General features: G+C 37.7%; 1 protein-coding gene across 1 annotated transcript in view; it reads right to left on the bottom strand.

Annotated features, from left to right (window-relative positions):
- The window catches only part of HECW1 (HECT, C2 and WW domain containing E3 ubiquitin protein ligase 1), a 592,628-nt gene that overhangs the window by 159,317 nt on the left and 405,733 nt on the right, over positions 1-27,578 (bottom strand). The window contains exon 14 of the mRNA XM_045827195.1: positions 13,957-14,091. Within this exon, the coding sequence (XP_045683151.1) occupies positions 13,957-14,091 (135 nt within the window). The remainder of the gene's footprint in view (positions 1-13,956; positions 14,092-27,578) is intronic.

The following is a 27,578-nucleotide window of genomic DNA, read 5'->3' as shown; positions in this document are numbered from 1 at the left end:
TGTTATAGATTCACTGCAATTCCTATTAAAATATACATAACATACTTCACAGATATAGAATAAACATTCCAGAAATTTGTATGGAACTATAAATGACCCTGAATAGTCACAGCAATTTTGAGAAAGAAGAGTAGTCAGAGGAATCACAATATCTGATATCAAAGTATATTACAAGGCCACTGATCCAAAACAGTCTGGTACTGGCATAAGAACAGACACATAGATCAATGGGACAGAATAGAGAGTCCAGAAATAAACTCATGCCTCTATGGCCAATTAATATCTGTCAAAGGATCAGAAGCAGAAAATGAAATAAAAATAGCCTCTGGAACAAATGGTGCTGGGAGATCTGGAAAGCTACATATCAAAAAATTATACTGGACCACAGACTTACACAATGCCCTGAAATAAAATCAAATGAATAAAAGAATTATGTATAAGTTGCAACATTATAAAGCCCTAGTGGAGAAAATAAGCAGGAAAATCTCAGATATTCCAAGCAGCAATATTTTCATTGATATGCCCCTAAAGCAAGGGACAGAAAAGAAAGAATAAACAAGTGGGACTTTATCAAAATATAAAGCTTCTGCATGGCCAAAAACATATCAGCAGAATGAAAAGGGAAGCAAATGTATGGGAAAATATGTTTGCATTAATACCTCCGACAAGGGTTTGACCTCCAAAATACATAAAGAACTCCCATGACTCTACTCTAGGAAGACAAACAACCTAATTGAAAAATATTCAAAGTCCTGAACAGATTCTTCTCCAATGAGGACATACAGAGGGCCCAGACACATATGAAAGGATGGTCAGCATCACCAGCCATCAGGGCAATTCCAAATAAATTCACAATGAGATATCAATTCACACTGGTGAGAATGGCCATCATTAACAAATAAACAAACAAAAAGTGCTGGTGAGGATGTGGAAAAAAAAAAAGAATCCTAGTACACGTTTGGTGAGAATTCATCCTGATGGGTCACTGTGGAAAACTATGGAATTTTCTCAGAAATGTAAAAATTGAACTTTCTTTTGACCCGGCAATTCCACTGCTGGGATTATAACCTAAGAATCCTGAAACAGCTATTTAAATGTACCTATGAACTCCAACATTCACAGAAGCACAATTTACAATAGCCAAGTTTTAGAAGCAACCTAAGTTCCCATTAGTAAATGAGAGGATCAAAAATTGTGGTACATATACACAATGGAATACTACACAGGAGAAAGAAAGAAGGAGCTCCTACCCTTTGCAACAGCATGGATAGAACTAGAGAGCATTATGCTAGGGGAAATAAGCCAGGCAATGAAGGAGGAATACCATATGATCTCACCTATAAGTGGAACCTAATCAACAAAACAAACAAGCAAGGGAAACTGAGACATCAAAATGAAGAACAAACTAACAGTAACCAGTGGGGATGTCAGAGGGGCTAATGGGGGAAAAGAGGTGAAAGGTCATTAAGGAACATATTTAAAGAACACATAAGGACAAAACCAAAGGGAAATAGTATTGAGGATGAGAGGGAGGGATCAGTGTTGTGGTGGGAGGGTCATGGCAGAGGAAAATGGAGACAACTGTACTTAAACAACAATACAAAACATTAACAATAATTTAAAAATAAAAGCAGAAAAATATTTTTAATACTGTAAAGACAGGATTCTCAAAGACTACTTAACTGAAGTTTATCTAAGTGAGAAGTTTCAGAGAAATATTGGGAAGCACATATGATAGCAGATCTTGAAAGGGTTGGCTGTGCACTGAAATCAGGTGGTGTCCTCTGTTACAATCTAAGCCAAAGTGTCTAACTGTCTATGCGTTACAATCCCTCCAAATAATAGAGCTTTGGAACAGGAAAAGACACTTGTACTCCTGGTTGTCATAGTAACTTCTTGTATTTGGACTTGGAAATAGGAAAAGTCTAACTTCTATTTCTGGTTGTTACAGGGAATTCTTGTGTTGGAGATATGCTTAAGGAATAATGGTGCTTACTTCTTCAGGTCACCTGCTCACTGACAAAACTAAGCTGCATTGAACACTTCAGAAAGGAGATGAAGCTGAGCTGCCCTGAGGGGAAATGACTGACATATGCAAATGCTTTAATCTCACTGTGAATGACAAGGAGGAAACAAAACAGTAAAGTTCGGACTTGTGGTTTCCCTGAGCCATAGAAATATCTGGCAAGGGTCACTGAGTTGACTGCAAAAGAGTATTCAAAGGCCTACAGACTAGAGCCTGAAAATGGAATGGTTAGAAATGTCATTCTGCAGCTAGAACCCAGGAATTAACAGAGATGAAGACAATTTCAGGTAGGATTTGTAGGAGATTCTGAGATTCTAAATGGGCTAGAATTTAGGAGGCACTAGGGTTCTTGAATTTCAGAAGTGGTACTAAATGACCTATCCTGAGGGACATCTGATATCAATTGAGTGACTGATTTGGATCTCACTGCAAACAAAATGATACTAACTCTTCCTTTCCTAACTATTAACAATGACTAGAAGAATGAATTTTCCATTTCATAGAATTCCCTGGCATTTAACAGTTTTTATTTTAATAAGTTTCTCAGTGGTGTGTGTGAGAGAGTGAGAAAGAAACAGGGAGAAGATAGGCCCTAGTGATCAGCCTCTTCCTTGACATGCTATGACTGTTCTTTCAGGACTTGTCAAAACCTGTATAGCAATAACTACTTTTAAGATTTATTTTTCCTTTTCATGTTGAGATAGCTTTAATTATAATTTTAAATGTGAAAATTTCAAGCCTTTAGGTCTGCAGACAAAAGAAAAGAGGTAGCCTCAAAAATACTTTTAGTGACTGGTAAACAAGTATTTCTTTTGTGTTGCAATTTGCAAATGTAAACTGGTGATTTTTTAAAAAGCTGTGATTAGAATGTGCAGCTTTTACACTAACAATTAGCTAAAAATTTCCTTGAAAATGGTGGAGACCTGATGGAAAAAAAAAGCAAGCTCAAAGTCCCAAATGATAAATTTATAGTTTTTCCCTTTTGTGTTTTAAAAATAGATTTTAAAAGTTTTGTTTGTTAATGAAACAGAAGAGAGAACTCTATGTTTGTGTTGTTCACCATATTTATAATAGTAAAAAGTGGGCAAAAAATGTAATGTAGAGCAAAATGTTTGAGATAAATTATGGTAGATCCATATGATAAAATATTATTGAAAAATTTTAATGGCATGGCACTATAATGGTAAATTGGGGTACAAACTACAGACAACATGACAACTTTTTACTTCTATGTGTGCCAGGGAGTGTCTCCAGATGGGGATATAGTCCAGATAGGGGATTTTAACTTATTTTCCATCTGTGTGTTCTACACTCATTACATATTTTTTATAATTAAAAAGTTCATTTTAACAGGCATCTGAATTGTACAAACTTCAGCTCAAACCTATCAAGTGTAAATTACATGGCATCAAGAGGAAATTACCAATTTTAAAAAGCAGTGCAGAAGAGTCTAGCCAAGATGGAGGCATAGGTAGAAATACTTTGCTCCCTCACACTATCAAAAGAAAGATAATAACCAATTTAAAAACAATAAACAGCCCTGGCTGGTGTGGCTCAGTGAATTGAGTGCCATCCTGTGAAACAAAGGGTCACTGGTTCAATTCCCAGTCATGGCAAATGCTTAGGTTGCTGGCCAGGTCAGGTCCCTGGGGCATGAGAGAGGCAACCACGCATTGATGTTTCTCTTCCTCTCTTTCTTCCTCCATTCCTGACTAAAATAAATTAAAAAGAAAACAACAAACAACCAGAAGTGCCAGAAAATCAAACTGCATGGAACACTGACAGCCAAGGAGTTAAAGAAACATTCACCCATATTGGTAGGAGGTGGGGAGTTAGGAGATGGACGGCCGAGCAGAGAAGATGCACAGCAAGGCAAGGTGGGAGTGGCTGAATGGGAAACTGAAGACTCAAAACTAGCTGTAAAATACTGCAGGGGTTGCGACGGCAGGAGAAATTCCCAATCTCACAGGAAAGTTCTTTGGAAAGCGGGACTAGAACAGAGCTAGAAAGTGGCATTGTTCCCTCTTTGACCCCTCCCCCACAGACAGTGCCCCAACACAGCAAAGAGGGTTGCTCTGCTCTGGCAAATACCTAAGGCTCTGCCCTCTTACAACATAACAGATATGCCAAGATGAAGAAATATGGTCCAAATGAAAGAACAGATCAAAACTCCAGAAAAAGAGCTAAGCAAAGAAGAGACAGACAACCTATCTGTGCAGAGTCAAAAACACTGGTAATCAGGATGCTCACAGAACTAATCGATCTCAGTCAAAAAATGAAGAAAGAAATGAAGGCTACCCAAAGTGAAATAAAGTAAAATATACAGGGAACCCACAGTGAAGGGAAGGAGACCGGGACTCAAATCAATGATTTGGAACAAAAAGAAGAAATAAACATCCAACAAGAATAGAATGAAGAAAAAAGAATTCAAACAAATGAGGAAAGGCTTAGAAACTTAAGGGATAACTTTAAGCACTCTAACATCTGAATCATAGCGGTGCCAGAAGGAGAAAAAAAACAAGAAATTGAAAACTTACTTGAACAAATAATGAAGGAAAACTTCCCCTATCTGGTGAAGGAAATAGACTTCCAGGAAGTCCAGGAAGCCCAGAGAGTCCCAAAGAAGTCAGACTTAAGAAGGAACCCACAAAGGCACATCATAATTAAGTTACCCAAGATTAAAGATAAAGATAGAATCTTAAAAACAGTAAGAGGAAAGGAGAGAGTTACCTACAAAGGAGTGCCAATAAGACTAACAGCTGATTTCTCAAAAGAAACTTTACAGGCAAAAAGGGGCTGGAAGGAAGTATTCCATGTCATGAAAGCCAAGGGCCTACATCCAAGATTACTCTATCCATCAAAGCAATCATTTATAATGGAAGGGAAGATAAAGTGCTTCCCAGATAAGGTCAAGCTAAAGGAGTTCATCATCACCAAACCCTTATTATATGAAATGTTAAAGGGAATTACCCAAGAAATAGAAGACAAAAAAACTATGAACAATAAAATGAAAACAAACTCATAACTACCAACAACTGAAACTAAAAAACAAAAACAAAAAACTAAGCAGACAAGTAGAACAGGAACAGAACCATAAAAATGGAGATCACATGGAGGGTTATCAGTGGGGAGCAGGGAAGAATTGGGGGGAAGGCACAGGGAACAAGAATCATAATTTGTAGGCATAACATAGACTGGGGAAAGTTAAGAATAGTATAGGAAGCAGAGAAGCCAAAAAACTTATGTACAACCCACGGACATGAACTAAGGAGGGAAATGTTGTAGGGCAGGCAGAGTAGGATAGAAGGGGAAAAAGGGGAGAAAAAACTTGCAAAAACTGTAAAAAGCATAATAAATAAATAAATAAATAAATCTACAAAAAAAAAGTAATGCAGAAGTTAGCCTCCCTAATGGCCAGCTTTCTGAGTAACAACTTCTTCATGTAATTATAGTCAATGAAATGGCTTTTGTCATCAAAGAAACTCACTGAAAACAATGACAAAGAGTGACTTGTGCTTTCAAAATGAAAATTCAGTTTCTCTTCCCCACCAGATTATTGTCTGTTCCTGAAGTAAGTACTATTAAGCCTTTTTTGTGTGTATCCTTCCAGGAATTTTCTATGAGTAATGATTTTTGAACTTAATTGAGGTAAGGTAGTAAAAGAAATGAAAACCATGTGTTCTGTTATCCTTCCTCATTAATGTTAATTTATATTGCAAACTGAAATATAACCAAGATAAATTTGACCTTCAGTGATTTCCTTACTGATAGAGTGATGGGGATCCATATTTATAATTCTATGTGCTCTTTCCATATTTCTACACCCAATTTCATTTGGACATAATGAGAAAAGCTAAGACCTGTTGTGTTGGTTATTGTTAAATATATTGCAGACAGATATGCCATGCTATTAACATGCATTTTAATGTGTCAAATAATGATCTGTTTATGCATAGAATTCTATGCTCCTGGTAACTGCTTTTAGGAAGCTACATAAAAAATTTTCAGGTGTGGTAATGGCTAATGGAAAAGGTGTTTAACAGTGTCTCTATTAACAACCTATTGTTGGAGTTTAGAGGCAAACTTTTCCCATTTAGGATACTGAATGCAGAAAATAATTTTAATTTTGTTTTTATATGGAATTAATTAAAAAATAACTGCTGAGCAACATTCTGGAGAATGGCTCATAAAGATGAACAGAAAATACTGATTCCTAAGTTTGTGGTATTAGAAGTATCTATAACCAATTCCTCTTTACCCATGATACATGATACAAAAATGATGTATTTTTATATAATCAATGATTTTTCTCTAGTCTTATATTTTCATCTGCTTAATTGTCATTTCTAATTGGATATCTTGCTGTTTTCATACCCATGATCAACATATCTAGACAAACTTGCCATATTTACTACTTGGCTTTCCTGCTCCTCTTATCTTTGTATTATTAATGGGTCTATGATCCAAGGCTCACTTACTCTGAGAATCACAGTCAAAACAGAGTTTAGTTGCCATCTAGTCCCTTTGTCTTCATCTGCAGAAAAGGAAACTGATGCCTCAGAAAAAAAAGAAGGTATAATAATTCACAGCTCCCAGTTTTATGGAGAAGCCAGAGCTGTAAGTCCCAGTTATCGATTCCTCTAACCTCTCCACTCCTGATTCATCTTTCCACAGGGTGTCTTGTTTTCTCTATCTTTGCCACCATGACTTAAGGCCTTATCATCTATAAATGGTCTGTGGAAATGATCTATAATTGGCTTTTCTTTCCCAAGTCTCTTTTTGCCACGATCTTTCCTTTCTTTGCTGTGACTGTCTACTTTTTAAAATGCTAGTTTACACTGGGCTAGGAGTTAAGAAATCTGAGCTGTATTCCTGAACTCGCTATATGACTTGAGTTTTTGATATTTTAGTTTACTCAAATGTAAAATGCAATTCTTTGTTTTTTTGTTTCTTCAAATACAGTTGTCTCGATTTTCCCACTACCACTGCCCCCAGCCTACCCATCCTCACCTCCCACCCTCGATCCTACCCGCTTTTGACTTTGTCTATGTGTAGTTAATGCATGTTCTTTGGTGACCCCTCCCCCTCTTTTCCACATTATTCCCTTCTCCCCTCCTCTCTGGTTATTGCCAGTTTGTTCTTTATTTCAATGTCTCTGATTATATTTTGCTTCCTTGTTTGTTTTGTTGCTTAAATTCCACTTATAGGTGAGATTATAAAATATGACTCTTAACTGGAGTTGTATTACCACCTATAGGAATGTTTGGAAATACTTGGAACTGTTTTTGTTTCATTGTGTTTGTTTTCATAGCAATTGATGAGATAGGGGCATTCCTGACATTTAATAGCTAAATCCAGAAAAAAGAGGCCCTGCAATATCATGGGACAATTCCACACATTAGAGAATTCTCCTCCCAAATGCCAAGTCTTCCTTTATTGTGAAACAATGGTTAAATTGATCTCTCAAGCTCTTTTTTTACACAAAAATCATCATATTATTCCTTGAAAATTTATTCAATAGACTCAAAGGAGCCCCAACTCTTCCTTGTGGCTTTCAATGCTTACAAAAACCAAGACAAAGAGCAAGTTTGTATCTCTACAGACATTTCTCCTTTTTTTTTTCTTGCATTTATTGGTGTGACATTGGTTCACAAAACCATATAGGTTTCAAGTGTACAACTGAACAAAACATCATCTGCACTACACTGTATGCCTATCACCCCCTAAAAAGTTTCATTCCACCCACATTTCCCCCACATTTGCCATCCTGCACCTACCCACCAACTGTCTTTCTCTCTGGCTAAGATAACACTGTTGTTTTATATATATAGAGAGAGACAGGTCTTCCTGTCTCTCCCTTCTTTAGTCTCTGTGATATATATGTGTGTGTGTGTGTGTGTGTGTGTGTGTGTGTGTGTGTGTATATATATATATATATAATTAGATTATATATATAATTAGATTGTTATATATATCAACATTCTAATTCTAATTTTATTCTAATACTCTTGTTTTGAATATATAAAACTTGTATATATAACATATGTGTGCATATGTTGTATATACAATATATATAATATATAATTATAATTTGCTTAATTCATTCACCTTCTTTCTTCTAGCCCCCCCCAACCCTCTCCCTTCTGACAGCTGTCAGTACAGGCCTTTCTCAATCCTACCTCTGCTCCTTTGTTTATGTCATGTTCTCTGTTGGGTTGTCCTTCCTCTTTCTTTGAACCTAGCTAAATTTTATCAACTGTTCTAGGTCTAGTAAGTAAATAAAATTCCTTATTTTGAAAGACACCTTTCCTTGGCCTCTTTTGAAGTTCTCTGGCAATTGTCCTAATATCTCTTCTGACACTCATTCAAATTCTAATATCTCTTGTTACTTAACTCTGTGTGCATTTTTATGGCTTTACAAATATAATACAATCTTCTCCAGGACAGTATACTTCTTTGCATTGTACAGTGCTTCTTGAATAAAATCACATCACTGCAAACACATTAACATTTTCTACTGCCCCCTCCCTTTATGTTTTTCAGAACAGGACACAGGTATGGTATTTTTTATTTTTAATGATATTTTATATTATTAATTGAAGTTTTTACAGATATTATTAGATTAAAATTACTGTTTTATTTAATAAAAGAAAATATCAATCTGTAAGAATAATAATATGCCACCTGCTTGATTAACAGTTGAATATTGTGGCTTTATGTAGGGGTCCGTTGATAATACCAAGGTCTTCCTGTCTCTTTATTCTTTAGTCTCTGTGCTCTCTTGCAGTAGGAAGAACCAGAAATTTGTTTTAAAAGAGGCTATGTCTTTGTTTGATCTGATATTCTGCCTCTGAATCAGATATCTTTTGCCTCTCAGGGTTTCTCTTTATTGCTTTTCTTAGTTTCCCCTTGTGTCAGTGCAAAGCTACTATCACAGAGTGGATGAACAGAGGGATAAGAGTGGTTCAAAAATCTGATGAGCAGAGTAAATCAGACAGTGGATAAATTAGGAAGAATAGAGATGGCTGATGCAATTTTATGCCCATTCATCTTTATATGTTAAGTCTGCCTTGGCTGACGCAAGTGGCATTTTTCATTAATGTTGATATTCAATCAAACTGTGCTTGGGTTATTTAATCAAATCAAGTGAATGTATAAATGTTTTGAAACAGATACTCATAACCTTAAACTTATCTTTCATAGAAAATTGAATATATATATATTCAATATATTTATATATATTTATATATAAATATATTACATATTTATATATTTATATATAATATATTATATATAATATATTATATATATTTATATATATATAAATTTCTTATAAGTGTAAGAAATCTATCTGATTAGGGGGTTCATTTTACATTGAGTAATATATGTTTTTATTTTATTGACTGTGAATCTGTGTGCTGTGCTCAGTTTCTTTTTATCATATGCAGTTACCTTACAATAATACTGAAATTTCCTTAAAATATTAAAGACCTTGGACATTTCAAATAAACTAAAATGATATATTCCATTGACTTCCCATAAAGATCATGATGTAGGTAAAAATATCTTGCCTCCTTGCACAACCACATCAAAACTACAACTAAACTACAGAACAACTATCACTCAGAGCCATCAGAAATCAAGTTGAATGGAAGTCTGATAACTACCAAATTAAGTTAACCACATCCATCCAGACTGGTAGGAGAGGCAAAGATGTTGGACAAGCTGGTCCCACATTCATGTGTGGTGGATAAAATTTACAAGGAATATCTTGTGAGAGAGGAGTCCTAGCCCCACACCAGGTCTCAGAGCTCAGGATTCCAGTGTCAGTAAGCTAAGTTCCCATAATGTCTGGTTGCAAAAACCAGTGGGGATTGACTCAGTGTAAGAAAGTTCTGAAGTCTCAAGCAGTTCCTTTTTAAGAACCCACATGCTGACTTACTCAGACTCACTCCTTCTGAGCTCCATCACTGGGGTAGCAGCTTGAAAGACACCAGTAGCATACAAGGAGAAACTAAGTGTCTGGTATCAAGGCGAGAACTGGGGGGCAGCTTTCTCCCAGACAGAAAGGTGGGCAGAGGTCATTGTCTCTTTTCTGAACCTTCCCCGACAAAGCCACAGAGCCAGTAAGTAGGTGCTCTATCTAAGACTCCATCAACCTGGCTAATACTGTTTGCCCCACCCTGGAGATCCCTTGAGACTCCATCTCAACCAGCTTATGGCTCACTCAAGCTGTTAACAATGGCTTTTCCATATGAATGGCTGGTCTGGGCTCATGTTTCACAACTTCCTAAATCCTCTCAAACAAGCAAGAGACAGCATCAGTGAGTTCCCAGCCCCCATATCTCTTTCTAAGTGGTCCCAGATCTGGCACTAGCAGCAGCCAGACTAGATTCATAACTTGGCTTCAACTAGGAATCTCCAAGCCAAGTAGAAGTACCAGGCATCCCAGGCTGCTTTATAGCTCATACAGGGTGGCCTTGGGAAGAATCCAGGTCAGGGCTGACCTTTGCCTGAAACACCCAGAAAACTCTTGGGTTTTCAGAGCTTGTGCATCCAGTAGACAGCTACAGACCATGTCAGAGCACCACCACCCTGTCCCTGCACAGCAGATCCTTCACAGAAGGAGGAGGTTGGTGGTCAGTGGTCACCAATAGTCCTTGTAGCTGACTGATCTGGGTAAATCCTTCTCATTTACCTGCTAAAAACAATCAAGGCTCAAGGGTGTACTCACCCCAAACAAAAGGTGCACCTCATGTACCCAGGTTGAGTGATAAGAGAGGCCCTGCCAATAGACCCCATAAGACATCTATTACATTAGGTCATGCTACCAAGACAAGAGTCATAGCAGCTCTACCTAATACACAGAAACACACACAGGGAAGCTACCAAAATGTGAAGACAAGGACTCATGGCCCAAATGAAAGAACACATCAAAACTTCAGAAAAAAGTACTAAACAAAATGGAGATAAGCAATCTATCAGATGAAGAGTTCAAAAAATTGGTTATAAGTATGCTCAAGGAACTTAGTGAGGACCTCAACATCATAAAAAAGATACAGTCAGAAACTAAAGATACACTAATTGAAATAAAGAAAAATTTACAGGGACATAACAGTAGAATGGATAAAGCTGAGCATCAAATAAAAAATTTGGAACATGTGGAAACAAAAAAACACCCAATCAGATCAACAAGAAGAGAAAAGAATACCCCCTCAAAATGGGGATAGTGTATGCAGCCTCTGGGACAACTTCAAATATTCCAACATTAACTTCATAAGGTGCCAGAAGGAGAAGAGAAGCGGCAAGAAATTGGCAATCTATTTGAAAAAAATAATGAAAGAAAACTTCCCTAATTTAGTGGAGAAAATAGACATGCAAGTTCAGGGAGCACAGAATATCCTAAACAAGGTACATGCAAAGAAGCCCACTCTAAAACGCATCATAATGACAATGCCAAAGGTTAGAGATACTGATAATCTTAAAAACAGCCACAGATGGATTACTTAGTTACCTATAGGAGAGTTCCCATAAGACTATCAGCTGATTTATCGAAAGAAACTTTGCAGAATAGAAGGGCAAGAAATATTCAGTCATGAAAAGCAGAAATCTATAGCCAAGATTGCTTGACTCAACAAAGATATCATTTAAAATTAAAGGGCAGATAAAGAGCTTCCCAGACAAGAAAAAAACAAAGGAGTTCATCATTAGCAAACCATTATTATATAAAATGTTAAAGGGACTTATTTAAGAAAAAAAAAGGAAATCAAAATATAAATAATAAAATGAAAATATTTATCTATCTATCTACAAATGGACCTAACAAATGAACATAAAAAACAAAACAAGCAAAAAAAAAAAATAGAACAGAGACAGAATCGTGGTTATGGAGAACACTTTGATGGTTGCCAGATGGAAGGGGTGTGTGAGTGAATGGGTGAAGAGGTGAGGGGATTAAGAAGTACAAATAGGTAGTTACAGAATAGTCATGGGGATGCAAAGTATAGTATAGGGAATGGAATAGACAAAGAACTTATATGCATGACCTGTGGACATGAACAATGGGTGGTAATTGTCTGAGGGAGTTGGGGGGCTGTGTGAAGGGGACGAAGGTGGAAAAATTGGGGCAATTGTAACAACACAATCAATAAAATGTCATAAAAATAAAAAGATCAATCCAGATAAATAAATAATAATTATCTAGAAATTAATAAATAAAATCACATATTTCAAGCTGGTGCAGGATTTTGAATTTGTATACTACTATCTCAAGGCAACATGTATAGTACTTTCTTTTCTTAAGATTTTGGTTATTTATTTGAGGGGAAGGGAGGGAGAAAGAGAGGAGAGAAACATCAATACGAAAGATGTTTCCTCTCACATGTCCCTAAATGGGGACTTGGCCTGTAACCCACGCATGTTCCATGACTGGGAATAGAACCGGTGACCTTTTTGGTTCACAGGCCAGAACTCAGTCCACTGAGCCACACCAGCCAGGAAAAGTACTTTCTGAAGTGTTATAAAAGTACAACTAGACAAGGGGGCTTTATATATTAAGCTGGGAAGTTGGAAAATTGCACCTTGTAGCCTGTGAATTTGTTTCCTACTGAGTGTCTGGTATCAAGAGGATCCTGACACCCACATAACACTTGCAGATGTGTAATATTCCCTTTCAGCTTGGTCACATACACATTTTATGTATATGCAGAAAAAGTTAACATATTTTCAGTATTATCCTAAAGCAATAATACCTAAGAAGACCCCATGAGAAAAAATCAATTTATCACACTGGCATTAAAACATAAGTACCCTTGCTTAGATATACTTGTGTCTCTCAGAGTGCATAGATAATTCATCTGAAGTGTAGTAAAGAATTTTTTGTACACTAGACTTTGTTTAAAACAAGCACTGGTACACCAACAATGGATTCTTCCTTTGAGACTTGTGTCTGCTTATCTGGAGGCTTTTAGGTAAATTTTAACTTTCCCTATTTCTCCTAAGGCGTACACTGTGATCCTCCCTAGAATGACTATATGAAGAGGTCAAATACATACTTCTTTTCTTACTAAACCACTTTTTTCATATTTTTGCCTCACTAATAATCCACTTTTAAAAGCTGTTTTATGGGGAATAGTTCTCAGTCTTCTCATCTCTTAAGATCCTGGTGGTTTTTAAAAATAAGATGCTGGAGATACTTGGAAAATGTTAGGAAATAAAAAAAGATTTACTCATAATATTCACAGGAACTGACTGATAATAAAAAAGAACTATGTTTTGAGTTTTGGTTTGAGAGTGGACAAAAAAGAGTATGGGATATAGACACAGTATTTCAGAAAAGCAATGAATTTGAGCTTAAGAAACATGGCAGCTTTTCATGGTTCAGTAGCAGGTAACCACAAGTAACAAAACAAGATATAAACCAGAACAGCATGTTGTAGGATGGGAACAGAGTACTTTTGGTGCCTAGTTGATTTCTTCAGTTTTTAGTCCATGTATACATTGTAAAAGTCTTCTCTAGGATCTATGGAGAGGTATAAGTTTAAAGTCAGGCATATGCTGCATAGCAGTTCCATCATCTATTAAGAATACACATATGACCAGTATTTTATGAAGCACCATTCCAGCTATAAAGGTAGGAATCTCATTGCATTACCTTTTACACTTCCCTTAAATTGGGCAATTTTCAGCAGAGGTGATTGTGTAGGACAAAAATAGAAGGCAGAAGTAAGACAATCTGAAGATGGGTCTAGAAAGTTAAATGAGTGTCTTCTAGTCATCACTTATTTTACAGAAAAGTATGGGATATGGTTCAGCTTCCTGAAGAACAGGAAACCCTAGATCTCAGCCACTAAGAAATAGTTCTTACTCCACAAGAATAGGCAGGGCCTGTAGATCTGTGAACTGTGGGTAGGGGAAATGGGTGGTGTTACCTCTCCAGCACTGTAACTTCGGAGCCTCTGAAGGTGCTGTCGGTGGGTCAGATGATTGGGAAGACGGCCATTCTGAAGGGGGATTCGGGGGTCAATGAAAGTGGTAGCTCGACTATTGTGGTCCACGAAAAAAGACTGCAGACAGACCAGTAAAAGAAAGCACATTGTGAGAATGAACCAGAATGAAGTGAATAATATGAGGGGCACAGGTATCATGCTTATTTCTGTCTCTCTTTTTTATATACTCAAAATTAGATGGAAAACTGGGGCACTGTGCACCTGTTTGTTCAGTAGTTGAATGAAGCAATCACAGTCACTAACACCTTATATTGTGGAGTTATAGAGTAGTAATCATAACACTTTATTTGATGTGCAAAATAAGATAGAGTCTTTGATGGATAAATAATAATGATATTTAATAAGGTCTAAAGAATTTTATTTATTGTGTTTTTTAATGGTTATAGAATTACCAGTCTCATTGAGAATAAAATTTGGAGAATAAATAATAAAACAAAAATAACCAATATCATTCCAAATATAATCTAAAGGCAATCAACAATATATTCTTGTGACTTTTTCATTTTTTCTTTTCCTATGCAAATATAAAAGTTCACAAATATATACATAGTTTTCCATCTCAACATCTACAATTTTGTTATAAAAATTTTGTCTATTATTTTATGAGCATTTCAATAATTTATTATTCTTTTAACACTGAATTTTAAAAAGCATATAGTATTCAGTTTGATGGGTGAATAATGATTATATTCAATACTTTAAAAATGTAAATGGAATATTTCACAAATCTAGAAAAAATACAAAAATTTAAGTGCAACAACGAAAGACCATGAATGGCCTCAGCAATCTTGAGAAAGAAGAGTAAAGTTGGAAGTATCATACTAGCTGAGATTAGACTATACTTCAAGATTATAGAAATCAAAGAGCATGCTACCATCATAAAAACACACACATAGATACATGGAAGAGAATAAAGAGCCCAGAAATAAACCCACACCTATACAGCCATTTTACATATGACAAAAGATGCAAAAATATACAATAAAGATAGTCTCTTCAATAAATGGTGTTGAGAAAATTTTACATACTTTAGATACTTGAAAAAATAAAACTAGACCACCTAATAAATTCAAAATGAATTAAAGACTTAAATATGAGACTTGTAAACATAAAACTCCTATATCAAAACATAGGCAGTACAATCTCTGTCACATGTTTTAGCATTATTTTTTCTTATATACCTCCTTGGGCATCGATAAAAGAAAATAAATAAACAAATGGGACTATATCAAACTAAAAGTTTTTGTGCAGCCAAGGAAACAATAAACAAAATAAAAAACAGCCAAAATCTTCATCAACAGATGAATGGATTTTAAAAAGCCATTGTACGTTTATACAATGGGATACTACTTGGCCATAAAAAAAGAAGGAAATCTTACCTTTACAACAACATGTATGGACTTGGAGAGCGTTATGCTAAGTGGACAAACCAGACAAAGACAAGTCCCATATGATTCCACTCATATGTGGAGTCTAATGAACAAAACAAACAAACAAACAAGCAAAATAGTGACAGACTCACAGAGCTAGGTAACAGGGTGGAGGAATTAAGCCAAAAATTAAAAAAGGAGAAAAAAAGTAAAAAAAAATAGAGAAGTGGTTAAAATAGGGGGGAAAACCCCTACTAAATGGGGGAAGATATTTGCCAATGATACATCTGACAAAGGGTTAATGTCCAAAATTTATAAAGAACACACACAACAACAAAAATTACTAAAAAATCCACTTAAAAATTGACAGAGGACCTCAGTCAATCCACTTCTCAAAGAGGACATACAGATGACCAATAGATGTGTGAACAAATGCTTAACATCACTAATCATTTGAGTAATGGAAAATAGAGCCACAATAAAATACTATCTTACAAATATCAGAATGGTTATTATCAATAAATTCAGAGATGACATGTGGTTAGGATGTGGAGAAAAAGGAAGCCTCATATACTGTTGGTGAGAATCAAGACAGGTGCAGCCACTATGGAAAACAGTATGGATGTTTCTTAAAAATTAGAATGGAACTGCCAACATAGAAGATGGCAGTGGAAGAGGTAGAAGGTATGCTTACCCTCTCCCATGATCAAACTATAATTACAACTAAAATATAGAACAATCAACCTGGGAAAATATTTTAAGACTAACAGAACAGAAATCTATAGCCAAGGATATTCAGAAGAAGCCACACAGAGACAGGTAGGAAGGGCAGAGACACAAAAAGGACTGGCACACTCCCATGGGCAGTGACTGAGATTCTGGTGGAATATCTTAGCTTCTCAGGTTTTCCCTGAGAAGTGTGAGAATCTTAACTTCTTGCTTGGCTCCCCAGCCTAGAAAATCATAGTCAGGAAAAGGTGCCCACATAACATCTTGGCTATGAAAAGAAGTGGGGATTCTGTCCACCAGGCAGAGACACAAGAGCTTTATTAAAAGGCCAGTGCAAAAAACCTTGTTCACAGCCACTCACTCTGGCCTCTGGCAAAGAGAAGATGGAGTGAACTAAAATCATGTGAGAAGAGACTAGGGATTGTGGCTCTGGAGAGAGAGTGGAAGGAACAGCTGCCTGGATCCCTGTGCTGAGTCCCTCCCCTATACCACATATGCAATCTTTCTTGGTTGGAATACTCCCCTCCTTATGGCATCAACCAGGAAGAGGGTAAGAATATTGCCCTCTGAACTCTATGTTGCTTCTCCCTATAGAGCTTGTGTCCTACTGAGGAGTTAGCTGTCTGTTCTGGAGTGAGCAGGTCTTTCCATTCTCAGCAGGGATCAGTGACTGACTTGTGAAGCTTTGCAGCAGCATCTGTTAACAACCGTCTTTTCCATGAACATGGCTGGTTGTGTCTCTTCTGAATGAGGGATCTTCTAGCCCTACCCTCTGGCTCCTGGCAGCTCCATCCTTCTGTCTCCTGGTGGATTCACCATGCTGAGCTATAACTCTCAGAACAATCTTGACAGACTGAGTTGTGTAGCCCAAGGACTGGGGCCATTTTTTTCTCCCACGCCAGACTGGTGCAGAGCCTTCCCTTCATGTGGCCAAATATGCTGTTTGAGCCAGATAATCTCTGCTGACTGCACCCTGACAACTTCCCCCAAACCCCAAACCAGCACAAAGGATTGAAGGCACATGGTGGGTCAAAGGAGCTAGATTTTGTACACATTGTGACATTTGCTGAGTAGCCTCAGATCCAGCACTGACACTGAGTTTGAAACTGAAGCAAATTGGTGAACCCTAATCACCCCTACTGGGTGACTCACTGAGAATCTATCATGCGACTCAACTATCACCCGAGGCTCATTCAGTGACTGAGACTAACAGGCAGAGGCAGGCAGGGTGAATTTCAGGGTGTCTTGGGATTTTCCTGATTAACTCCTGGGCTCCGTGCAGTGGAAACTGGACTTGGTGTACAGCTTTGTCATTTCTATACAATACATATCAGGGCCACACAGAGGCAGCCACAAAATGCGGGTCACTTTGTAGCTCCAAAAATTTGCCCATAGCCAGTCACAGGCAGCATGTGAAATGGACATGCATCAGAGTCCCTCTGAAGAGGCTCCAAAATAGACATGCCTAATGTCCACCTTCAGATATCAGAGCAGAGTCCAGTTAGCTTGAAAATGGGCATATCCAAAGGGAGATCATGGCCCGTACATGACTCTGCTGAGGCAAAATATGATCAGCACATGAGCAACAACTCATACACTATGGTTGGGATTGATCTTACAATCCAGCCAGCTTGAGGTTCTCCCAACACAAATGGGCCAATAGCATTCAAGACTTACTTATGACAGGATGGCTTACATAAACACAAGGAGCATTCCTAGAGCACCCAGATCAGGTGGTCAACGATAATGTGCCAATGGAACCCACAGGACACCTACAACATAAGTCCATCTTACCAACACTATATGACAGAGCAGATCTACTTAATAAGGAGAAACAAACACAAAGAGAAAGTTAAACTAGGGAGACAAAGAAACATGTCCCAAATGAAAGGAAAAAAGAAATCTCCAGGAAAAAGGCTACATAAAGTAGAGGGCAGCAATTTACCAGATATAGAATTAGTTCAAAAAAGTGGTTATAAAGATGCTGAAGGAACTTAATGAGAACTTCAACAGAATGAAAAAGGACTGAGAAACTATGAAAAACACAGTCATAAATAAAGAATATGTTTGTAGTGAATAATACACTAGAAATAATAAGCTGTAGGTTGTATGAAGCAGAGGAATAAATCAGTGATTTGGAAGACAAGGTAGCAGAAAACACCATTTAGAGAAAGAAAAGAATTTTAAAAAATGAGAGACTTCCAACCAAGATGGAGGCATAGGTAGAAACACTGTGATTCCTTTCATAATCCAAAGAAGGGCAACAAAAAAAATTTAAAAACAAAAAATGACCAGAACTGCCAGAAAATCTAATTGTATGTAAGTCCAACAACCAAGGAGTTAAAGAAGAAACATTCATCCAGACTGGTAGGAGAGGCAAATGGTAGAGGGGTAGGAGAGGGGAAGTTGAGGTAGAGAGAACTTGTGACAAGGTGGTGGCTGGAGGACTGGGGTGGGTGAGGCAACAGCTGGCCAAGCCAAGCAGGCAGTCCAACAACTGTGTGCAGCTCAACCAGGAGGAACAACTGGGGACTAAGATAGACCACACAACCCAGGGTCCCAGCACAGAGAAATAAAGCCTGAAAACCCCTGACTGAAAAGATCTGTGGGGTTGAGGCAGCAGGAGAAACTCCCAGCCTCCCAGGAGAGTTCACTGGAGAGACCCATAGGGTCCTAGAACATACACAAAACCACCTACCTGGGAATCAGCACCAGAAAGGCCGAATTTGCTTGTGGGTAGTGGAGGAAGTGATTGAGAACCAGCTGAGAGCTGAGCAAGTAGAACTGTTCCTTCTCAGACCCCTCCCCCACTAATGGTGCCACAATGCAGCAATGGTAGTTGCCCTGCCCAGAAAATACCTAAGGCCCCACCTCTGACTACATAACAGGTGCAGATGAAAGAACAGATCAAAGCTCCAGAAAAAAGTACAACTACATGATGAAGAGATAGCCAAGCTATCAGAGGCACAGTTCAAAACTTTGGTAATCACAGTACTCACAGAAATGGCTGAGTATGGTAAAAAAATACAAGAAAAACTGAAAGCTATGAAAAGTGAAGTAAAAGAAAATGTACAGGGAGCCAGCAGTGAAGGGAAGAAAACCAATACACATCACAGTTAAAATGGGTAAGATTAAAGACAAAGAGATCATCTTAAAAGCAGTAGTGGGGGGCTTTTTCTTAAAAGAAAAAGGCAGTTAGTGATTTACAAGAGAGCTCCCATAACATTGTAGGCTGACTTCTCATAAGAAACATTTCAGGCCAGAAAAAATAGAAAAGAAAAAAACCTATAACCAAGACTACATTAATTTTCATTTAGAATGGAGGAGCAGATAAAATGCTTCCCAGATAAGGTCAAGTTAAAGGAGTTCATCAACACCAAGCCCTTATTATATGAAATGTTAAAGGGACTTATGTAAGAAAGAGAAGATAAAAATGTGAACAATACAATGACAATAATCTCACAACTATCAACAAATGAACCTAAAAGAAAGGAAAAACAATGAAAACAAAAACTAAGCAAACAACTAGAACAGGAACAGAATCAGAGAAATGGACATTACATGGAAAGATTTCAGTGGGGAGGGGGAAGGGAGGAATAGGGGGGAAATGTGTAGGGAAGAAGAAGCATAATTAGTAGACATAAAATAGATGGGGAGAGATAAAAAGTAGTATAGGAAACAGAGAACTCAAAGAACTTATATGTACAATCTAGGGACATGAACTAAGGTGAGGAGAATGCTGGAGGGTTGTGGGAGCAGGGTGGAGGGGGAAAAAGGGGGAAAATTGGGAAAACTATAATAGCATAATCAATAAAAATACTTTAAAAAGGGGAGACAGAAAATTAAAATTTAAAAAAGAAATTCACTTTATTTGGGGAGAACAGACAAGTATATAGATAACACTGATAGAAAACATTATTAAACATAATGGAATAAAAACCAACCCTGAATAGCTGCAGCAATCTTGAGAGAGAAGAACAAAGTAGGAGGGATCACAATACCTGATATCAAACTATACTACAAGGCTATTGTGATCAAAACAGTCTGGTACTGGCATAAGAACAGACACACAGACTAATGTAACAGAATAGAGAGACCAGAAATAAACCCATGACAATATGGCCAATTAATATTTGACAAAGGGGGCAGGGACATAAAATGCAGTAAAAATAGCCTCTTCAACAAGTGGTGTTGGGAGATATGGACAAGTACATGCAAGAGCATGAAACTATACCACCAACTTAAACCATATACCAAAATAAACTCAAAATGGATAAAAGACCTAAATATAAGTTGTGATAACATAAAAGTCCTAGAGGAGAACAGAGGAAATTTTCAGATATCCCACACAGCAGTATTTTCACCAATATGTCTCCTAGAGCAAGGGATATAAAGGAAAAAACTAAACAAATGTGACTACATGAAATTAAAAAGCTATTGCAGCATTATTGAGAGTGAACAAGATATGGAAGCAACCCAGTGTCCAATGGTGGATGAGTGGATAAAGAAAGTGTTGGTGCATATGTATAGTAGAATATTACCCGGCCATAGAAAAAAGTGAAATCTTATGAATTGTGATAGCATAGATGAATCTAGAGGGTATTATGCTGAGTGAAATAAGTCACAGACAGACAAATAGCATATTATTTCACTTATGTGTGGAATCTAAAGAACGATATAAATGAACAAACAAAACAGAAACAGACTCAGATACATGGAATAGACTGATGGTTGCTAGAGGGGAGGGGACTGGGGACTGGGTGAAAAAGGTGAAGGGATTGAGGAGTACAGATAGGCAGTTACAAAATAGTCATGTGGATGTAAAGTACAGAATAGGGAATATAACCAACAATACTATAATAACTGTATGGTGCCAGCTGAGTACTGGGAATATCAGGTGAACACTTTGTAAAGTATATGATTGTCTAACCACTATGCTGTACACCTGAAACCAATACAAAATAATATTAAATGTAAAATGTAATTGAAAAAATTAAAAAATAAAAAACATAGAAAAGAAAAAAATACTACATTAATTTTCAAGACTACTATTTAAATTTGATGGCAAAATAAAGAACTTCCCACACAAGAAACAAGCTAAAAAAAGTATTGCAAATGAACCAGATTTAAAAGAAATGTTAAAGGGTGTTCTTTAAGAAAAAATAAAAAATACAAATAGTTATAGAGACTATAATGGCAATAATATGTACCTATCAATAATTGCTTTAAATGTAAGCAGCTTAAATGCTGCAATCAAAAGACATAGGGATGTTGAATGGGTAAAGAAAAAAGACTCATATGTATGCTGTATAGAAGAGACTTATGCTGTATAGAAGAGACCTCAGAATAAAAGATACAAACAGACTCAAAGTAGAGGGGTGAAAAAAGATATATGATGCAAATGGAAATTTGAAAAACCTGGAATAGCAATGCTAATATCAGACAAAAAGGACTTTAAAAGAAAGGCTATTGTAAGAGACAAAGAAGGACACTATATAATGTTAAAGGAGCAATCAAATGAAAGGATATAACCCTTGTAAGCATTCATTCACTCAACATAGAAGCACCTAAATATATAAGCTAAATCTTAATGGGCAAAATGGGAGAGATTAACAGTAATACATTTATAGTAGGGGATTCTTAAATCACACTGACATCAATGGATAAGTCACCCAGATACAAAATCAACAAAGAAACAATGGTCTTAAATGGCATACTAGGTCAGATGGATTTAAGTAACATCTTCAAAGCATTTAATTCCAAAGCAGCAGAATATACATTGTTTCCAAGTGCACATTGGAATTTCCAGGATAGACCACATGTTAGCATGCAAAACAAGTCTAATAATTTTAAGAAAATTGAAATTATATCAAGAATCTTCTCTAACAATAATGGTATGAAACTATAAATGAATCACAAAGAAATAAAAACTAAAAAAACTCACAAACACATGAAGGTTAAGTAACATATTGCTAAAAAATGAAAGATAAGCAGTCAGATTAAGAAACAAATCAGACTTTCCCCTGCACCAAGATGGAACAACAAGCTGATCTTTTGAGGAACAGGGTGAACAGTCAATGGAATCCTACCTTATAGGAAGTTTGGAGGCCAAAATTGTAAAGGATTTTGAAAAACAGATGATAAGGAGATTGCATTGGGATGGTAAGGTCCCTGGGACCTGCGTGGGACCCAAGGCTGTTATGGTCCCTGGAGTGACTCCTGGCATCAGGGTCAGTGGCTGCCACAGGAGCTTTGGAGGAGAGCCAGTTTAGCAGCTCCTTCTTCTACCAGAGCAGAGAAGGCAGAGTTACACCACAAGAAACCAGGATGCTTGAAGTTGCTGAGGGGAATGAAGATACAGTGGAAGACTCACAGAGGTGGGGGACTGTGGCCACTGACTCAGAAATTACTAGAGAAATTGGGGAGCCAGGTGACATCTGGAGAAGGGAGAAGAATTGGGCCATATCGGACCCTGACCTGGATAGTCTCTGGCCTGCTTAGAGAGTTGGACTGTGTGAAAAGCTGGGCACTTGAAAGAACAGTGGGTTTAAGAATATTTTACTCAAAAAAGGCTCCCAGTTGCTGTTTAAGGAACTCTTGTGCAACTGGCTAGTGAAGCGGAATGATGAGGCACACTGAATGGATTGTTCAGAGGCAGGAAGCAGGGCCCAGGGACTTAGCAGTCCCCATGGAGACTTTAACTTAGTGGGAAAGCAGAAATTCCTTGAAGAGACTTTGAGAGTGTGCGGCACCCAAGCCAGCAAAGAGGGATGAGGTGGGGAGTGAGTTGCTCCTAATCAGTGTAAATCACTGGCAACACAACTGGTGGATTAAAGGTGCTATTACAGTGCAGATGGACAATGTGGGCCCAGCAGCACATGAAAGACCTGGGCTGGAGGTTGGGCAACTGTGAATATTGCAGCCCAGACCTGGCTCACATCCTCGAGAAACCACAGGAAAGGAGAAAAGCAAAGCCCAGCCACTCTCAGCCTGAGGATTCCAGGAAAACCAACAGAACTTGCTTGGTGGGTTTAAAGTCATCCGGAGGCTTCCCCTACCCACTTTTTCCCCTAAGTGTGAGACAATAAGACCTGGAGCTGTGAAAAGTCCAAAGGTAGATCTAAAGAAGGAGCACAAAACTAAACCCAACAACTGAGAAACTGAGACAAATTTCAGTTCGCTATACTCTAGAACTTGCATTTTATTGTTTATATGTATTATTTTTTCATTATTTTTACTTCTTTTATTTTATTCGTATTTTTATTTCTCTTCTTTCTGTTTTAGTTTTCTTTGTTTTGTTTGTTTAATTACATTGTTTCACTGGTTTCCCTTGTTCTCTCTTTCATACTGTATTTTAATTGTCCTCCTTTCACTTCACTCATGTTCCAGTAACACTCTGAACTTGGTTGTGTACCTTTTCTTCTTGTTATTCAGATCATATATTTCTTGCCATATTATTGTTGTTCCAGTATTACTATAAATAATTGTTGTTCTGTATAATTGTAAAACTACACAGCACCCCTCCATGGTCTTAGCCCATATCACTATCTTCCTGAGCTTTATTACTGTTGTGGTTAACTCTATTCTCTCATATTCTGTACCTAATTTCTATCCTTTACTCTCACTCTATCTCACTATCTAACTTCACACAAAGTGCTGTGTTTTCTGGATTAAGCTCACAATCCTTCTCCTCTCTAACAAAAGTCTTACCTCTTTTTCACCTTTTATAAAAAGTAGCTAGCTGGGTGACATATCATGGTTAACGCTGTACTCATCCAAAGGATCTTCTATGTGTTTTCTACTTGTTGGTATTTTACATCCCATAGAATACTCTACTGCTGTCTTAAATCCATTTTGCCTTCCCAATGCTGCTCATCACATAAAAGATTTGCTGGAAGTTGTGAACAGCAATATACTTGCTCAACAGGGAACAACAACAAAGGAATCACCAAAAGGTAAAAACCCAAGTACAATAAAAAACAAACAAGAGAAAGGGTAATACTAGAGCATCCAGATAAGAAGATCAAAGAGACTACACTACTGAATCCCATGGATTTCCTACCATAGAAGTTTATGCTACAAAGACAGAAAACAAAGCAGAACTTCAGGAAGTGCAGAAAGAAACAAAAAGAGTCACCTAAAATGGGGAGACAAAAAAAAAGACTTGCAATAAAAAAAATGGAGGACTTCCCACTAAAAGAGTTAAATGAAATGGAGGTAAGCAAGCTACCAGATATAGAATTAAAAATCATGGTTATAAGGATGCTTAAGGAACTCACAAACAACTACAAGGAACTGAGTAAGAACTACAACAATATGAAAAAGGAAATATAAACTATAAACAAAAACAAGGAAGAAATGAAAAATATAATTTCAGAAAACACACACACACACACACACACACACACACATCGGATGGAATTACAAACAAGCTGGATGAAGACCTATGGACAAAGCTAAAGGGCAGGTAGGATTGAGTGTCGGAGGTGTAGGTGGGTGGGGCAGAGGGAGAGTAGTAGGGGTGAAAATGGACACAAGTATACTTGAACAAAAATAGAAAAAGAAAAATGAGAAATCAAGAAAATAAAAAGACAACCCACTGAATGAGGCATATTTCACATGATATACCTGATAAGGGGTTAATATCCAAAAATTAAAAACAACTTATTCATCTTAACACCAAACAATCCAATTAAAAATGGGCAAAGGATTTGAATAAACACTTCTCCATAGAGGACATATAGATTAATAATATATGAAAACACAGTCAACATCACTAATTATCTAAGTAATAGAATTTAAAACCACAATGAGCTGTATCACCTCACACCTTTGAGAATGTCTATGATTAGTAAATCAACAAATGACAAGTGTTAGCATGTTGAAAAAAGGGAGGGGTCAACTCCCTTGGTCCCTTGAGAAAAGTATACATAGTTTATATTTCAATTTATAATAAAAACCTCAGTGTTTTTATATATGTAATAAAAAACCTCAGTGTTATTTCAAAATACATACTTATGATAAGATTATAAAAGTAAAATTGGTTTAAAATATCAATAATTTTGGATCAGAAGATGGTGGCAAAGTAGGTGGGAGCTGAACCCATTTGCTTGTGCACCCTATTGGGAAATTTAGCCATCTTCCAAAAAACCAAGTGAACAGCTAACAGAATATTAGCTGGTATGAATTTTAGAAGGCAACGTGTGCAGAGGATACTTCAAAATGGGTGGTAATGCAGGTGTTATAGGCAGATGGGGAAAGTCCTGGGGCATGGCACCAGAAAGAGTAGCTGCTGTGGGGAAAACAACCAAGGAGAATCTGTTCAGGGATAGCAGCCCAGGGGCTCCCTCTCCTCCCAGAGTGGGGAATCCACAGACTCATGCCAGGAGTGACTTGAATGCACAGAGTTGCTGGGGAGAAACAGGCTGCACACATGCATGCAGCAGGCAGCACACCCAAGCTTGGACACTGGTCACCAGCTGGGGCTGTGCCAGAGAGTGGGAGGGGATGGGGGTGAGTTATGGCTGCACCTAAAGCTGGAAGAAGAGGAGGGCTGTGACTTGCTATGACCGAGATGGAATCTTTTTTTTTAATTGTTCAAGTACAGTTTTCTGTCTTTTACTCTCATCCCAGCCCACCTCCCAGTTCTCCCCACCTCCCTCCCATTTCCACCCACCCCTCCAGTTTTTGTCCATGTGTCATTTGTACTTGTTCCTGTAAACCCTTCCCCTTTTGCCCTGAAATTCCCTCCCCTCTCCCCTCTGGTCACTGTCAGCCTGTTCTCTATTTCAGTGTCTTTGGTTATATTTTGCTTGTTCATTTGTTTGTTGTGTTGTTTAGGTTCCTGTTAAAGGTGAGATTATATGGTATTTGTCCCTCACCACATGGCTTATTTCACTTAGAAAAATGCTCTCCAGTTCCATCCATGTTGCCACAAAAAAAAAAATAAAAAACCAGTATTAAAATAAAAAGAGAACCAACTGTATGGGAAAACATATTTGCCAATGATACCTCAGACAAAGGTTTAATCTTCAAAATATATAAAGAACTTACATGACTCCACTCTAAGAAGACAAGCAACCCAATTAAAAAATGGGCAAAGGACTTGAACAGACACTTCTCCAAGAAGGACATACAGAGGATCCAGAGACACATGAAAAGATGTTCAGTATTGCTAGCTATCAGCGAGATGCAAATTAAAACCAGGATGGAATCTTAACTTGCCAGAGAGTTGTAGTTTGTGGAAAGACAGCAGAGGCTCAGAGTTACAGCACTAACACCCATAGACAATTTTTTTCAAAAAGAGATCTGAGGCATGCTGGGCATGGACCCTACGCACACAGCTGTTCAGCCAACAAGGAAGGAAGTTTGTGAAATGATCTTCTCCCAACCAGTATACCTGGGTGATTTGATCAAAGTGTGCAAAGTGAGGTAGTTTCTTGGCTCAGACCTGTGCAGTGTCACATAATGCGGAATGTGGGCCACAGCATGCTGTCAGAACAGTGGGCTGCAACTGTGCACCTGAGACTAAGTAAGACCAGAGTGGGCTCCCTGCCTTGGCAGAACCTCCAGGAAAGGAAGATTGAACCCAGTACCCCATCTCAGGCAGGAGCTGGGAAGATCTGCAAAATGGGCTAGGCAGGCTTAACAGCCTTTGTGGGGAGGCATTCTGCAAGAGTAAGACAGCAAGACTAATGCCTAAAAAGGCCCATTTTGAACTTCCCAAAGGGAGGCAAAGTACACTACATTCGAGGGCCCTATTTCACTGAAGCCATCAAAACAGGAAGTTAAGAAAGGGTGCAACAAGGGAGATTCAGTGTGCTGCCCAGACTTGGCTCACACACAGAGCTGAAGACTACACCAAGCAAGAGAGAGCTGACACTTTTACACAGATTGCTCCCTGCCCCACAGTAAAATAGACAGCTATTTAAATAAACTGGGACAGACTAAGATGGGAGATGTAGGGGCAGAAGCACACACCCACAATTTTCCCACAAGATGGAACAGAGCCTCCCAGGGAAGACACAGAGACCTCACCCTCTCAATTGTAGCAGAAGCTCCCTCTAGAGTAAGGAGAAGGAGATACAGGCTGTGTTTCCAGAAGCTGGATAAACCACCCTGGGACCTTGAGCTGAGTGAAAACTAGAGATGCATCCTGAAAGAAGTCAGAAGGCTAACACCAACAGCTGAGATGAATTTCACCTTATTCTTCATCAGAACTTGCAGGCTTTTTTCCTTCTTTTTTTGCTTCATTTCATATAGCATTTTAATATTCCTTCTTTCACTTCACTTGTATTCCAACTAACTCACTGCTCTTGGTCTTTTATTTTTCATTCTTCTTATTCAGATTATATATATTTTTCATATTATTGTTATTCCAAATCCAACATGGCACTCTTCCTTCATCTTACTCCATTTTGCCATCTTCCTGACTGTTCTGACTGT

Source organism: Phyllostomus hastatus, unplaced genomic scaffold (assembly GCF_019186645.2).
Source record: "Phyllostomus hastatus isolate PE091 unplaced genomic scaffold, TTU_PhHast_1.1 phas_scaffold_78, whole genome shotgun sequence".
In the NCBI taxonomy this organism is placed as follows: domain Eukaryota; kingdom Metazoa; phylum Chordata; class Mammalia; order Chiroptera; family Phyllostomidae; genus Phyllostomus; species Phyllostomus hastatus.
Note: the sequence above shows the minus strand (reverse complement) of the source record. Positions and strands in the feature narration are given on the sequence as shown.